At 30.5% G+C, this 16,292-nt stretch overlaps 8 protein-coding genes across 8 annotated transcripts; 5 read left to right on the top strand and 3 right to left on the bottom strand.

Annotated features, from left to right (window-relative positions):
* Positions 1-750: 750 nt before the first annotated feature.
* On the top strand, positions 751-1,077 carry NAEGRDRAFT_74831 (uncharacterized protein; the record flags this gene model as incomplete). The annotated part of the gene is made up of 1 exon (XM_002670159.1): positions 751-1,077. The coding sequence occupies one exon, from the start codon at positions 751-753 to the stop codon at positions 1,075-1,077; it is 327 nt and encodes a 108-aa protein (XP_002670205.1).
* A 312-nt stretch (positions 1,078-1,389) lies between these two features.
* Positions 1,390-2,289, top strand: NAEGRDRAFT_74830 (uncharacterized protein; the record flags this gene model as incomplete). Its single annotated transcript, XM_002670158.1, has 2 exons — positions 1,390-1,956; positions 2,032-2,289. The coding sequence occupies 2 exons, from the start codon at positions 1,390-1,392 to the stop codon at positions 2,287-2,289; spliced, it is 825 nt and encodes a 274-aa protein (XP_002670204.1).
* Positions 2,290-2,438: 149 nt separating this feature from the next.
* NAEGRDRAFT_81921 (serine/threonine protein kinase) lies at positions 2,439-4,602 on the top strand. Its single transcript, XM_002670157.1, has 3 exons — positions 2,439-3,292; positions 3,375-4,104; positions 4,168-4,602. Exons 1-3 carry the CDS (start codon positions 2,558-2,560, stop codon positions 4,575-4,577), a joined length of 1,875 nt encoding a protein of 624 aa, XP_002670203.1. The 5' UTR covers positions 2,439-2,557; the 3' UTR covers positions 4,578-4,602.
* A 1,798-nt stretch (positions 4,603-6,400) lies between these two features.
* On the bottom strand, positions 6,401-7,901 carry NAEGRDRAFT_74828 (uncharacterized protein; the record flags this gene model as incomplete). The annotated part of the gene is made up of 4 exons (XM_002670116.1): positions 6,401-6,603; positions 6,648-7,332; positions 7,389-7,547; positions 7,590-7,901. 4 exons carry the CDS (start codon positions 7,899-7,901, stop codon positions 6,401-6,403), a joined length of 1,359 nt encoding a protein of 452 aa, XP_002670162.1.
* A 613-nt stretch (positions 7,902-8,514) lies between these two features.
* Positions 8,515-9,520, bottom strand: NAEGRDRAFT_81920 (uncharacterized protein; the record flags this gene model as incomplete). The annotated part of the gene is made up of 1 exon (XM_002670115.1): positions 8,515-9,520. The coding sequence occupies one exon, from the start codon at positions 9,518-9,520 to the stop codon at positions 8,582-8,584; it is 939 nt and encodes a 312-aa protein (XP_002670161.1). The 3' UTR covers positions 8,515-8,581.
* Positions 9,521-11,397: 1,877 nt separating this feature from the next.
* NAEGRDRAFT_74826 (uncharacterized protein) lies at positions 11,398-12,528 on the bottom strand (the record flags this gene model as incomplete). Its single annotated transcript, XM_002670114.1, has 1 exon — positions 11,398-12,528. The coding sequence occupies one exon, from the start codon at positions 12,526-12,528 to the stop codon at positions 11,398-11,400; it is 1,131 nt and encodes a 376-aa protein (XP_002670160.1).
* A 433-nt stretch (positions 12,529-12,961) lies between these two features.
* NAEGRDRAFT_44841 (uncharacterized protein) lies at positions 12,962-13,600 on the top strand (the record flags this gene model as incomplete). The annotated part of the gene is made up of 1 exon (XM_002670156.1): positions 12,962-13,600. The coding sequence occupies one exon, from the start codon at positions 12,962-12,964 to the stop codon at positions 13,598-13,600; it is 639 nt and encodes a 212-aa protein (XP_002670202.1).
* A 281-nt stretch (positions 13,601-13,881) lies between these two features.
* Positions 13,882-15,546, top strand: NAEGRDRAFT_74824 (uncharacterized protein; the record flags this gene model as incomplete). The annotated part of the gene is made up of 1 exon (XM_002670155.1): positions 13,882-15,546. One exon carries the CDS (start codon positions 13,882-13,884, stop codon positions 15,544-15,546), a length of 1,665 nt encoding a protein of 554 aa, XP_002670201.1.
* Positions 15,547-16,292: the final 746 nt, after the last annotated feature.

Here is a 16,292-nt window from a genome sequence, read left to right as displayed (position 1 = left end):
ACCTTCAATTAGATCAGAAAAATCATAAGCATCTCAATTGAGTGATCAGTTAACCTGGAATCAAACCAATCAATCCAGCACCAGGTTCACTTCAATCAAATAGATTGAATTAGTTTAAATTTCTCACAAATAATAAGGAAACTGGATGTTATTAACACAACCAATTGCTTATCGAATACTGCAAAACAAAATGCAATTGTTGTTTGCATAATCTAGTTGTTAAATTGAGCCCTGTATCAAATATATGTTTATCGAAATTAGAGATCACAGCATGAACATGAAGAATAATCTGAATTCTTCGAATCATTTCTTATCTCTCATCTTATTCAGTTCATAATCTTTTCCATTGTTGACATCCAAACAACAAACTTTCATGAGTAACATACTATTATCCAAACAGTATCCATAACCATTCCAAATAAACAATATTCGAGAATCACAAGATTCTTAATGTGACTCTTTGCTTTTCACATAAACTAATTGACTTTCACGAGGGAATTTTAATGCCATGCACAATGGCCACTAATCTCAATTATAAAAAACCTTATCAAGTATATAGCGATAAATCTCAAAACATTTGATAAGAATCCTCATTTAGACTATCCTACCTTCCTAAATAACAAGAAGAGGTCATTTGATGAATGAATTCAATTTAAAAAAACAAACACAACTCTAACCGTCAGAATATTCTTCAAACCTTGTTGTTCTTTATGCTTAAAGTTTTGCAGTTGTGCATTGTTCATCATCAAAATGAGTCAATTAATAGAAAGAATGAATGAATCAGATTTTGAATCATTCTCAGTGGATGGAAAGGATTTGAATCGTTTCTTACCAGATCCATTAAATACCTTCATAAAGGATAAGAAAATTGTACTCCTCTCGAATGAGTATCAAGAATTATTAATAGAGTATTTGAATAGGAATGAAATATTTAAAGATTTGATTACAAAAGTTGATGACAAGAATAGAGAAGAGTTTTATATAATCTTGCCATTTAAATCCAAATCTGAGACTTTTTATTTACTATTCAAAGTGAATACTATCAAACAAGAAATTACATCGACTATATTCAAATAAATTGTTGTGGTATTGTACTACATCATCATCATCATTAAGATCAATGTAAAATCTTAATAATTAGTTGAACAACGATGGAGTAACTCAACCAATTAAAGTGCATTTATGATTTTGATTTGAGTATGGTATCAATTTCAAGAATGAATCTCCAATAAATTGATGAAATCCAGATTTTCAAATTAACAACTTTTCATCATGAAAAAAATAAGCAAAATTGGTCATCAATCATTGAAGAATCTTACTTTCTCTCCGATCAATTATTCTTGTAATTTTGCAACACAAAAATTCTATTCAACACAACAATCCTCAACAATGCCATCATACTTTGATCAATTACCAAAAGAAAGCTTTGAAAATTCAACACGACACTATTTTAAATCTCCACTCACTTTTTCATCGACACAACCATCTTCTGCCGATGAATCATCAACTTTGGGTATCATGATTACACAACAAGTTACTGGATCAATTATTACAATCGACGATGAAGAATGTATTGTATTTTATCAGGCCTATAATTCGGGAATTGCTGATTGGGTGGTTAAAAATCAAACATTTGATGAATGTCCAAATTTTGATAAGAAACGAATGAGTTGGATTAAACCAAATTATTTGTGGATGATGTACAGATCTGAATATGCCACTGCTAAAAATCAAACTAATATTTTGGCTCTATTCATCACTAGAAAATCATTTGAAGAAGAATTACTGAAACATGCTGTGTGTGCAATGTATTATCCTGAATTGGAAGGTTATTACAAATCACAAAAAGAATGGAAAGTCAATTGTTCTCAAATGAAAGAAAAAGTAGCTCAATTAATGAATAAGAATGATACTGATACCATTATGACAGATAATGTTTGCTTTGCAAGAGTGCAGGTATGTTTCCGTATTATATTTAATTTTAATATTCTTTTAATTGAATTTTAATTCTAAATTAATTTTAAATAATAGTGGGATCCATATCATACACCTGCATTCGGAAATATTAATGGAGGTTTAACCAGAGCAATTCAAATAGGAGTCAAAGGATCATTTTTAAGATCAATGTGTAAATCTGGTGCCTGTAAGAAAATAGAGGATATTACTAAATACGTCCACGAACAACATGCAGAATATTTGAAAACCAAAGATTTGTTAATTCCAGTCGAAAGATACATCCACATTAATGATAAAGATATCAAAGGAAGACTGGCCATCACTGATTTGTAATTTATCAAATATTATTAACAAAAATTACAAATTAAAGAAACATTTTGTCCGAAAAGTTCCAATTTCAAGCATTTTTTTTGTTTTTTAAAAAATTATAAAAAATTCCCTTCTTTTGCTGCAGCGAAAATTTCCATTCTCTTGGGCAAAGTCAGCAAACAAGCGGAATCAACAAACAACAATTTAATAATAATAATTAATAGGATTATACAATTCTTTTTTGAACCTATTTGTAATATATTAACGAGTAACAACAGACGAGAGAGAAAATATGAATTTTTCATCATCATCTGGTAATATTTCTCATCACTTGTTAGGACACAGTCCTACAACATCATCCAGCACTACATCGTTAAGTTCTCTGACTGGATCGAGTAGTCCTGTTGGGCTTCCTTCATCGTCATCTCCTCATCACCACCACACCAATAGTTTTTCAACACTTCCAAATAATATTTCCTCTACATCATCATTGATCAGCACAGCATCGATCAGTAGTTATTTATCCAATCAATCCAATACAATAATTAATAGAAGACAACATAATTTATATACGAGTAAGAAGAAGGCTACCAATAATAATATTCTTGTTCCACACATTGAAATTTATCTCAAGCAAGGATCACACATCTATGAACGTTCGGTACAATCTAATACATCAACTATTACAGTTCAACAAACACAACAACAACAACAACAATTATCACCATGTAATACCTATGTTGTTTTTATTTGTTCTATTGCTTGTTCTAAATTGAGTGAATTTGATTCTTCCAATTATAATAGCAGTGGTTCTAATAATATTAGAGGTTATAATAGAAGAACATTAAAATCCAATGCAATTAGATCTACAAGTCCTGTTTGGAATGAATTGTTTATTTTTGATATTCATGTTACTAACAATAATGATCAGAAATATGTAATACACGAGAATATAATTATGCAAGTTTGGGCTAAACACACTTTCAAGACTGATGAATTGTTAGGTGTTAAAAATATTAATTTACAGGTATGTGTTTTCACTTTAAATGTTTAAATATTTATTATAATGTTAATTTAATACATGACCATTAAATACTTGGATAAAATAGACATTGTTAAGAAATAGAGAAAATCCATTATCAATACATTTAACAGGAAATACTACTGGACAAGTGGATTTGTCAATAATTATTCACGATTCTACTGATGCACAATTAAATATGAATCAAATAGGAAATGAAGAAAGTACATTAAATACACCTAACACAACAACACCAAATTTAAGCTCACCATCATCTTCATCAGGAATATTCAATGTATTTGATGTATTCAATGAACAAACATCTTTAATATTACCAAATGATACACTCATTCAAAATGGAAGATACAAAATTGTACAATACATTTCAAATCAAGCATCAAAATCAGGTGAATCAATGTTGTATAAAATTATGGATTTGAAGTTTAACAAGGCAAAGATATTGAAAAAAATTAAATGTGAAACTATTATGAATGCCAATGATGCAATTAAAGAAAGTTGGCCGCTATTAGAATTACAATTTGACCATTTAATTAGTTATGAGGATATGTTTATTGATATTACAACCAATGAAATACTAGGCAGCATTTTCTTTGTTTGCTATGTCACACCTTTCTATGATGAAGGTTCTCTATATGATTTTATGTGCAAGGTTAAGAAAAAGAATATTCACTTGACTTTACGTAGAATCAGTGATTATGCTTTACAAATTGCTAAAGGTGTACAATTTTTACATGATCACTCGATTATGCACAGAAGTTTAAAACCAAATAATATCTATTTTGGTCTCAGTAATACAAGTACAAGTACTAGTAATGGCACAACCACAACAAGTAGTGGAGAAAAAGTATTAAAAATTGGAGATTTTGGATTTGCTAAAGCCATCAATAACACACTTTCAATTATTGGAGGTATTACAAAGATTGTGAATTTCGGATATACTGCACCTGAAATTGCACTTGTCAATGATGTTAGTGTTTACGGATTTGAAGTTGACATTTGGTCTTTTGGTATTATTTTGTACGAGTTGTTAACTTTAAAAATTGATAAAGACCAATTGAATCATGCTTATTTGGCAAGTTACAATCGTGACACTTACATGAAAAATGTAATTGAAGGAGAAATCAGAAAAATTTACAAGAATGATGCTGCCGAAGAGTTTATTCAATTATTGAGGAAGATCCTAGTTATAGATCCAAAGTCTAGAATTATTGCTTCTGATCTTGTTCAAGAATTAACAAGAATTAAAGAAATTTATTCAAAGAAAGAATAAAAGGAGAATCTAATCGAGATTATTTAGCAATGCTTCTGGAACATCTAAGATGGAATCTTGTAAAAGAACTTTGCATGTTTCCAGCGAAATCTTATACTTTTCTGAAAGATTGTCCTTGGCAAATTGTTTCACCTTTTCACTTGCAGAGCATAGGTGAGCCAAAACAAAGCATATTCTCTGTAAAACTTCCAAACCAATATCTAATCTTTTAAGTGCAATGTCCTGTTCTGTAATTTCCTCTAATGTTTGGTCTGGGAACATTTCTTGTAATAAATCCTCATTTTCAATTTGTTGATCGAAAATATAAACCTTTTTGTAATATTTGTACAATAACTGGTTTAGGATTTTGAGTTTTTCAAATTGGTTTTCCTCAAATTTAGCAGAAAGTCTTTGAGAAAGATCATCCTTTGAGTTTAGTAAATTTACAAAAATATTAATTAAATTAGTTTCCATAACATCGTCATCTGAATCTTTCAATCTACTGAACAGAGCAAATAATGTCTTTAATCCTCCACTTTGCACAAATTGTGAAATGTTTAATTGACAATTATCCATAGAATTATTTAATACTTTAATACTTCCTAATCTATATTTCTTTTTATCTTTAATTATTGCTATCATTAGTTCAATTCCTTCAAATTCATTTAAGTATTCCTTAAACTTTTCATTCTTAATTAAAATTCCACTTAGAATATTGAATAAATTTTCTACCATTTCATCAACTTCCATATTAGTATCATTCTTGATATTTCTGAATTCATTTAATAATATTAATAATTTATCCATATATTCCTTGTTTTCTACTAATGTAGCTTCAATATTTGGATTACTAGTTGATATTAATAAAAACAGAATTTCATAAAAATATAATTGTGTATAGCTTGAGTATTCATTATTATTCAAATTATTAACTAAAAAGTCGAGCAATAATTTAATATTATCTTTAGAAATAAATTTTAGAGTTTCATCATCATATTCAATCATATTTTCTAAAAATGGGAATATTTCATTAATAAAATCTTCATCTTTCAAATATTTCAATATAAAATCAATAAATAAACTAATAAAATATTCATCTTGAGATAAAGTATCCATAAATACAATATATTGATTATATTCCTCTTGATTTGATTCCTCTTGTGTTATTTCTTTAAATAATTTAAATATATTCAAATACAAGTCCAAATCAGCATTGAAAATATAATCATATTCAATAATTTTAATAAATATTTGCAATCCATTCAAATCTTTAACAAAATTAATCAACAAATCTATTTGTGTTGACAAATTTTCATTCAAAGTTATTATAAACTCGTTCAATTGTACTAGTAAATCTTTAATATCAACATTCTTTTCATATTGTTGTATGCACAAGTCTATTTGTTTCTTAACAAGTTGAAAATGTTGTTTTAAATTAAATGTTGATGATCCGACAACACCCAATGATGATGATGATGAAGCAACCGATGGTGTTTTAGGCTTCTTTGTTGGAGGTAACATTGATCCAACATTTCCTGATGATGAGGATGATGATGGATTGCTTCGTTTATTGTTCAACATTTTTTTTTAAATTTAAAATTCCAAATTACTTCACCTTCAATTATTAGTAATTTTGTAATTGGATTAAAACTACTCTTCAGAATTTAGCGTTGTTTTTTGTGATTAATAAGCAAAAGAGGACGAAGAATTGAGAAAAATTGTAATTAGAATAAAAAAGCAAAGATTATTCTTTATATCTGAACAATTCTATTCTCATTCCATATGATTTTTCTACAACATAAATATACTGAAATAACTTAGTTCCAACCCAATTTAGGTTAATATTAAGGTAAAGGTTCTTCCTTATCACCAAGACAATGAAGATAAATGTAGGCATCTGTACCATATCCTTCCAAAGATTGAATAGTCAAATCTCCTCCCCAATATTTAGCATACAATCTAGATAATGGCAAACCATAGCCCAATCCAGCCAATGGTGCATGACTGTCTGAGAATTCTTCAATCTTACTGACATCATCCATTACATCTTGAAGAATTGTTAAAATAATTGATTATTAAATAAATACATACTTGCAGTAGTATACAAATAAGACCAAATCTTGTGCAAATCCTTTCTGGGGATACCCATTCCTTCATCACTAATTTTGATAGAAATATGCTCCTTATCGGCAGAATCAGCAATAACCATTCGAACTTTCGGTAAATGTTTGGCCTTTTGGTGATTTTCAACTACAGCTCTCATTGAATTCTTTAATAATTCAAAGAAGATATAATACAAATGGGAAGGTACATATGGGAATTGTAAATCTAACTTTCCAATTAGTTCAATACTTGGAGCATCTCCATATGTCATTCTACATAATTCAGCAGCATCCTCAGCAGCATCTTTGGCTACCTTGTAAGGATTGGTATTCATACAAATTAACCCAGAATAATCTTTAACTGGCTTGGTCAATTGCTCATGTAATGCCAAATGTTGTCCAATTAACATTCTCATTCCGATTCTGTTAATATAAAAGGCATCCAAAGCTTGATGAAGTTCAGAAAATTCTGCCAAATCAAAGTTAGCATCACTCAGATAAATAGATTCCTTCATTTTGCTTTTCAATTCGTTTACACCTTTAGCAACGCTAATTAATGTTGGATTGTGTCTTGTATAAACTCCTTCAAGCATTTTGGTAAATTGCAATTCTTCTTCAAATGTTTTAGGTTTCTTACTATAGTATAAATCATTAAATGATGCCATATACCAATCCTAAATTGATAGCACAACAATATTAACAAACATATAATTCACATTAAAAAACATACTCTTACAAGTCTGACAGATGGCATTAAATTCAAACCTTTCGGCAAATTGTCCAATTGTCTTATCTGTCTTCCCAATCTTTTCGGCAATTCTTCTTTCAACCAATCTGATGATGTTAAAAGTGTTTGCTTGTTCAATTTCATTCCAAAATTCATAATCATCTAAAATGTTAAATATTCGAATTATTTTTGAAAATCACATACTTTCAATGAAATTGAAGATGGAGGCTGTTTGGCAAAATCATAAACAGTCGACAAATCAACACTACCCTGTGTTTTCTTTGAAGAACCTTCTTGACTTCCATGATACGTTGGATTAAAGGTTATCAGATTCTTTATCATGTGCTCCTTATGATCAGCACCTTTAATTGTGTGAGTTGTTACATTACCAGCAGAAGAGGAAGAATGATGATGTTTATCGGAGGTGGGAGATCTATCAATCATACAAGTATTATAACTTCTCCATGATCCTTGATATTTACCAATGGATTGTATTTGTTTACTAATTCTCTTCATATTTTACAAGTTTAAAATCTTTGCAATATTTACTAATTATTATTGATGGTTTTTATATACAAAAGTATCTACAAAATCTATTCAAAATCTATTAAACAAAATCTTCTCAATTTGTGATCAGTTTATGGTTCTCTCTTGATCGGGGAAAAAAAGGTCAAGTGATGTTGAGGTGTTTTTTTTGTTGTAGTAATCAAAGGAAAATTATATTAATAGTCAGTCGCTCAATGATGATGATCTACTTATCAAGGCCAAATTAGTTCTCCTTGCAATTGTGTGTGAGTGGAGAGTTTTGGAGAGATTTTCGCGAATTTTAGACCAAAGTTGTGAATGCTTTGGAGAATTTATTGTAAAATTTCGCTCTATTTTTCAAAAGTGAGAAGGAGATTACAATGGAAAGAGTGAACAGTGGTGAAAGAGGTAGGTGGAATAATTGGACAATTGACTGTGCTAAGGAAAATTGAATGGTTTGAGAGAGGAGAAAACAAATAATTCCCATCAAATTCAATTACAGTAGATTGCAATATATATTTCATTGTAATCTTTTAATTGTTCATTAAAATAAAAAGAAGAACCATTAATAGACACCAATTCGAATAAGAATAAACAAGTGGATGAGGTGTTAATGTATGGCTTATTATTGATTAATTCAGAAAATTTACAAATATTCACAATTAGATAAATTATTCAAAGATTAAAATATGGTTGGTTGTTCTATTGCAAATATATAACAATCCAGTTTTGCTATCAACTATAATGCCATAATTCCAATTAAACAAACTATTTTCACACTTTTTCACAAGTGAAAGATGTTCCAAATCTGCAATTACTACATGTCCTTCTGTGGTATTTGATGTATAAATTAAACCTGACTCCTTTTCATAAAACATAGAGTACAGGCAACTAGTTTCAAGACTTGTTCCTTTTTTCAATGAAACCCATTGATTCTCTTTCTTTTCTAAAATTTCCAAACAATTTCCATGAGAGGTTAGTATCTTATTTTCACTCAAAAACTGCAAACCATAACCCATTGTAAGGTCTTTAAGTTTTTCTTCTTCCACTTCAGTACCAGTATTTCTATTCAATGAGAAGAGAGATGAATTGTTAAAATCCAAATAGTAAACTCTCGTTCCAATAACATCCAATCCCCAAATATTACAATAACTATTCTTTTTAAAAACCCATTCCACTTTCGACTTGTTATTCATTAAATCTTGTACTCTAATCTTGATTAATCCCTTATTAGTCGTTGCATAGATAAACTCGTGTCCATTCTCATTCACCACTCGCAAACAATGAAACTCTCCATGATGTTCATACGAAACTGAAAACAGAGGAGAGAAATCACTTGGTTGATTCCGATAATATTCTGCTCCTCCTCTTTCAAAAACCTCTAAATAATGCTGATTTCCAACAATAATCTTATTAAAACAATCGGATAAGCCCAAATCATACATGTACTCGCCTTTAGTTCCTTTCAATTTTCCTATCAAATTAAAATTCATGGAAAATTTCTTGTATTGTTTAGCTCGGAGCGAATATTTCAGGAAATTTAATAATTCGTGATTTGGAATCGATGAAGATGGAACAAAGTCGATCAGGGTCACAGTTGTTTTTGACATTTTTTTTTAAAGCTGAACTTCCTTTTTTTTTTTTAAAGCTGAACTTGTGATCAATTTTGCAAGTTTACAATGAACTGTTCAAATACATCAAGAGCAAACAATGATAGATTTAAATAATGATCTTCCGTCTAAAGTCACTGTTATCAAATCAAATCAGTGTAAACGATTGTGAATTATTCCAGTTTTGGTTGTTTTGTTATTCTTTCTTCGGATCGATCATCATCATCATACTCAGATTCTTCAGAATACTGAAAATACCTATCATCATCTGATGAATTATAGGAAACATATCGCCTTCTATAGGGAACAGAAAATAATACAAGAGAAGGAAAGGTAAATCTTTCCTCAATGAAAATCTTTTCATAAAATGATTTACAAGTTAGTGCCAGATTGACTGATGATAATGGATCCAGATATTCAAACATATTTTGAAAAACAACCATTTCACTAATCACATGAATGGATTCTCCATCAAATAATATTACATTTTGATCCATTTCACAATTACATCTTTCAAAGAGATAGTCCAATAACTGTTTATAAATTGTCCGATAACCTTCTAGACAGGACAAGCAGAACGTAATCTCTCTTCATTGAATTGCTTAAATCCTAACTTTCCATTAATTTCCAATACCATAGTTGAAAGATTCAATTTTACTTCCGAACGGAGTTAGAGGACCAATCTCCAATGAAATATCAATCAATGCCTCTCTTGATTGTCTTTCATTATTTTCTGAATCTAATTTGTTATCAAATAATTATTTACAACATAATTAAATTATTAATTGTTCAAAAATTACTTTTACAAATTGGAAATTTCATCAATTCAGAAAGTTGAACAATAAAAAAGGAACGACTATACATTGGTCTTTTACCACCTGTTGATTTTCGGCCCGTATATTTGGTTCTTGCCATTTGACAGTGTCAACAACGTTTTGATATTTTTTTTTAAATCAAAATCATTGGAAAGAGTGAGAAAATTATTGAAATATCAATATTCCACATTTACAAAAGCACCAGTTGAATTGATCAATCTCTGTTCTTCTTATTAAGAATAGGAATAGAGTGTCACTGTTTTCGATACTTGAAAAATATTCCAACCAAATTGCAAAATTATTTTCATTCTTTGCTTAAATAAATAAAAACCTTACTTCCTCTTAATATTTCAAGGTTTTGAGAACAGTTAATTTTGACAAGAATGTCATGGCCAATGATGCATTGTTTCAAATTGAAGGTAATATTTTGATTATTAAATCTGATCTTGGTTGAATTGTTGTTTGAGCTTTTATATACCATTCAAATGATTTGACATAATCCTTTTCAACTCCCCAACCAAGATCATAAAAACATCCAATTTCAAATTGTGCCTCGGCAATGATGATAGATCTATCATCTTTAAAAGCAACCTTCATAAAACATTCCATTGCTTTTAAACAATCTTGTTCATCCTCTCCATCTTTAAAGTTATATCCAATCTGCATCATCTCTTCCTATCTCTTCCACATTAAATTCCTCTTCCTCTTCCTCTTCCGAAGTGGGGTTGTACTCATGATTGTTTGAGAATTGCGAAAGTTTGTTCTTGCTGATCCAAATAGACACCCTTCTGGAGGTTTTTCTTCTTCTTCTTTGATTTATCAGCATTGTGAATTGTTGAGCCTGATGCTTGCAATTTTCGTTTCATTTTTATCAGAGAATACTAAACTCTATGCGTACTACTAGAATCATATTGAACTCTCCCCACCATAGTGTATTTTGGTCAAAGTGTTACTTCTCCAAATTAAACCATTTTCTTGAACTCACATTCCATAATTGTAACTTTTTCATTTGTTTAAGGTTTGCGAGCGACTTTTTACCAGGCTTCATCTTTAGTTAGCTCCTTATTTGCTAAGAAATACCAGTTTCATTGTATTGATTCGTTTAGCTCCATAATTTCCAATACAATTGTGGCTAATATCAAGATGAGTTAATTGTTTCATTTGGCTTACGTGTTCTGCGCCTATTCCACCAATGTTATTATCACTAATATCTAGAATACGCAATTGATTCATTTTGCTAATGGCAATTGCTCCTTCACCACCAATATTGTTCTCACCAATGTTAAGATCAGTCAATTGTTTCAATTCACTAATGTGCTTAGCCCCTTCTGTAGAAATATCACTTCTTACAACCTCAAGTTTAGTCAATTGTTTCATATCACTAATATATTTAGCTCCTTCATCTCCAACATAATTCCATGAAATATTAAGGTTTGTTACTTGTTTCATTTCACTGATCTTTTGAAGTTCAGTAGGGTACATATTAGTTCCATAAATATACAGGAAAAGTAATTGTTTCATTCCACTAATATATTCAACTCCGTTGCATCCAATATCATTGTTACTAATATCGAGGTCAGTTAATTGGTTCAACTCAGAAATATATTTGCATCCTTCTTCACTAATATTACAGTCACAAAGAGTAAGAACTGTCAGTTGTTTCAATTCAGTTAAATATTTTGATCCTAAATTACTAATATTATTGTAAGAAATATTGAGATGGGTCAATTGCTTCAATTCGCTTATAGATTTAGCCCCTTCGTCACAAATCCTACAAGCTTCAATTTCAAGTAAGGTCAAATTTTTCAATTCACTGATAAATTCAACCCCCTCTTTACCAATACCGTTCCATCCAACGTTGAGCTCAGTTAATTGTTTCATTTTGCTAATGTACTTGGCTCCTTCTTCACCAATTTCATTTCTCTCGATATTCAGTTTTGTTAAATTGTTCATTTTACAAATATGCTTGACCCCTTCTGTACCAATACAATTTTCAGCACTGAGAACTGTCAATCCTTTCATCAATCCAATTATTTGACAATCAAAGAATCTATTATTTCTTTCCAATCGCAAATTTTCAATATTCTCCAAAAATTCACCTTGTAATTTCTTAATACTTTTACATAGCAGTGAAAGTTTCGATCGTTCCTTCACAACAGAAAACCATTGCTTTGAAACCAATGCACAAGTCATCACTCCGAATTTAAAATCATTATTAAAAGATACAATTTCTGAAAGAACATCATTGGAGAATATTTCTTGGAGTTTTTTCTTTTTTGCTTTCTCTTCTGTTCTGTTATTATTGAGAGTGAATATTTCCTCCGAATCAATTAATTTATAAATTGTCTGCTTCGTTTGCTCATTTTTTTTTGTTAATTTTTCAAACAAACAGTGGAAATTGAATAAACAACAGTTTACAATAATAATTGAATACATGATCAATTTCAAAGACATGTTGTTTCAAAGAGGATGTAATGCAAACCATTTATTGCGACATTTCCTAAGATCATTAAAATTAGTGCTCACGATAGCGCTTTGGTTTCGGATACAGAATCCACCATAAATGGCATTTCAATAGCATGCATTTCTAATCACAAAAAAAACAACTTTACATTACTACAACAAAATGGTCTACAAAATTTATGGTGCTGCTCAATCTACTTGTGTTCAACGTGTTTTGACAACAATTAAAGAGAAAGGTTTAGAATTCGAACTTGTACCAGTTGATTTGATGAAGGGAGAACATAAATCACCATCCTACTTGGAAAAGCACCCATTTGGTGTCATTCCAGTCTTGGAAGATGATGGTTTCTTGATTTATGAATCACGAGCCATCTGTCGTTATTTGGAAGCCAAACACAAGAGTAAAGGAACTGAACTTATTCCAACTGAGCTCAAAGCTTTGGGTTTATTTGAACAAGGAGCTTCCATTGAAACTGCTTACTTTGATTCTAACGCATCTGGTTTAGTCTTTGAAAAGTTATTTAAGGGAATGATGGGATATGGAGCTGCCGACGAAGCTCGTGTCAAGCAATTGAGTGAAAAGTTGTCTCTCAATTTGGATGCCTATGAAAGAGTATTGGCCAAACAAGAATTCATTGGTGGAAATCAATTTACCTTAGCCGATTTGTATCATTTGCCATACGGAAACTTGTTGTTTGCCATTGGATTGGGTAATTTGTTATTGGATCGTCCACATGTTAAAGCTTGGTGGGAAAAGATTTCATCAAGACCTTCATGGAAAGCTGTTTCAGGACAACATTAACAATGAAATAATTATATTTCAACATTTTTGAATTGTAATTTGAATTCAATAAATAATCATAAAAAGACTACAGCACCACAGGTTCCCAAGTTGTCTCCAACCTCAGTACTGATGTGGCTCTACGATGCTTAACTTCTCAAATCGGACGGGATGAGGTGCATTCATCGTGATATGGCCGTAGCCATTCACTTTCTTAACTTTATGTTTATCAATATTATTCGCTGCGTTAACTATCTAGAACGCTACAAACTGCAGCAACATGGTGTTTCCTTAATAAAAAAATGTTCAAATTCAAAGCTATCAAAGCAAAAGAAAAAGGAGGCTTGTTTGTATTTTCCAAACGTAAAACATCAGCTTCAATGTTTGTAGCTGAGTTTGCATTGCTATTTGTCGATCATAAATTAGCAAAGCCATCACAACAGTTGGATGATAATATCGGAAACATTAGGAAGAACTTGAGCATAAGAAATGATGCGGGAGAAGAAAGAAGAGCATTTCATATTGAATGGAACGAAAGGGATGAATGTTTTTGTGTCTTGTTCGAAACATTTCCTAATTACCGTTATCAGCTTGTTTGGAAAACTTATACTTCCAAGCAAGTGTTGTGCCAATTTATTGTAGATGGAGGTGAATTTCAACATGAACTAAGCAAACATTCAATGAAGGAACTTGTTGGAAAGTTGTTCGTTTTAACAGAGGAATATCCAGAAATGCTCTATCACTCGGATACTATCAGTTGTAAATCTTCACCAACTGTTCTTTCATGTTATCAAAAATTGTTTCATGAAGCAAGGAATAATTGCAATCAATATGCTTGTGATTTATCAAATTTTAAAATTGAAGGAAGTTTTAAAACAATTCCTTCCATTGAAGAGACAGTTTCCAAGATATTGGAAATTGAAATTTCACAACGAGACTATTCGAAACAAATTCAAGGAATATGTGAACAATATATGAAAAAGTTAAAGAAATCGGTGAGATTTCCAATTTATGACTACATTAGATCGGTAAGCACTGGTTTCTTGGACATGTGTCGATTAGCTCGAAATGGAAATGAATCTGCCAGAGAATTATGCAACATTTTCTTATCATCAGTTATTGGAAGAAGGGATGACAAGATTATTACTTTTATTGGGGCCTGTTATTTCACAGTATCTCGTGGATTGACAGAAATCATTTCAGATTTCCTTTCAGAGTTTAGTATTGTCGATCATGAAGGAGATTTTAGTGATGATAGTAGAGAATGTTTAATTAATAATATTAATGGTTTAAAATCAACTCCAATTCGAATGTACTGGTGTCGGTCATTATTTTCAAATGAATCTGAAGAGAGCAACTATAACACTGACATCCTTAATATAGTTTATAATGAAATTTATGAGTATGAACAAAATAGCAAGAAAATCGAAGAAATCAAGTTTGGATGTGGAATTCCTCAACAAGTATTTTTTAATGCCTTTATATCAGCAAGAAAAGGAAACAAAGAGTGTTTGAACTTTTTCAAATATATCAGTAATCACTTGGATGAATCAAATATCAAGGCATTGTTGTGGGCTTCAGGTTTAGAAATTGACATGATTGATTCCTTCCAAGTTTTCAGTCAATTGAAAAACAAATATGAATATCCTTTAGCAATTATTTGGATTGCAAGAAAACAAATTATTGGAATTCCTGGCCTTTTAGAATCCAATCTACTACTGGGATATGAAGAACTTGTCAACCAATATTTAACTGGCAAAGATAAGGAACTTGCTGCAACAAGTCTGGGCTTGATTTTTATTAGTAACGTACCTGGCATTGAACAAGACTTGGAAAAGACATTATTTTGGATTCCAAAAAAATCTTACCCCAGTGTTTACAATTATATTACTGTTGAGAAGGGAATCAAAATAGAACACTCCAAAGACTATTTCATTAATTACAGACCTTCAATCCAAAACCATTGAACCATTCCATCACACTGATCAAGATCAGACTAATATGAAATATACCATACATCGGTATTCATAATTTCCATAGTTGTTTTTTGCATTTATCTGAGCTACCTAAAAAAAGTGTTGCTTCTTGCTATAAATATTTGAAATGCACTGAGAAAATCGTCACCACCTAATGCTTTGTTTCTGTGTTGGTTGCATAAACCTTTCTCTTTAATTATAGTCAACAATCCAAACTAATTCAATAACTGCCTATCCTAAAAAATTGAAAATTTGATAAATCAAAGAGATTACTTTATAAAATCAATTACCAATTCAATGGAGTTCCATCATGTTGAATGAAAGTACCATTTTGTTCATCCTTAAAGTTATCAAGAATTTTAACAATTCCTGAAACACCAACATCAACGGTCAATGGTGCATTTTGTCCACCCTTTTTTAGATAAAAAACACAATAAGTTAAATTAATATAATACTAAATAACAAACCCATCACGTACCCCATAATAGATTCATGAATATTTCCTGTGATGATTTTCAGAATATTTGCTCCACCATTTATCTGGATAATTGTAATGTATTGTTTCAATTGTGATTGAATAAACACATTATGTGAGTTGTTTATACATTCACATACAGTATATGTGAATCATTCACATGTACTCTATTAGCCAATTTTATCATTCACATATGACTCAACATGTGACATGTCAATCACTCGCATAAATTCAAAATGTGATACATGTTTTCATTTATCAT

The sequence above is a fragment of the Naegleria gruberi genome (genome assembly GCF_000004985.1).
Source record: "Naegleria gruberi genomic scaffold NAEGRscaffold_74, whole genome shotgun sequence".
NCBI lineage: Eukaryota > Heterolobosea > Eutetramitea > Acrasida > Naegleriidae > Naegleria > Naegleria gruberi.
This window is presented reverse-complemented; position numbering and strand designations above follow the sequence as displayed.

Bases quoted from the DNA above. Each gene is read 5' to 3' on its own strand.
- NAEGRDRAFT_81921 (XM_002670157.1), top strand. From the start codon at position 2,558: ATGAATTTTTCATCATCATCTGGTAATATTTCTCATCACTTGTTAGGA. The intron at 3,293-3,374 runs GTATGTGTTTTC...TGGATAAAATAG, and splicing joins TTAAAAATATTAATTTACAG to ACATTGTTAAGAAATAGAGA. The intron at 4,105-4,167 runs GTACAAGTACTA...TAAAAATTGGAG, and splicing joins TTTTGGTCTCAGTAATACAA to ATTTTGGATTTGCTAAAGCC.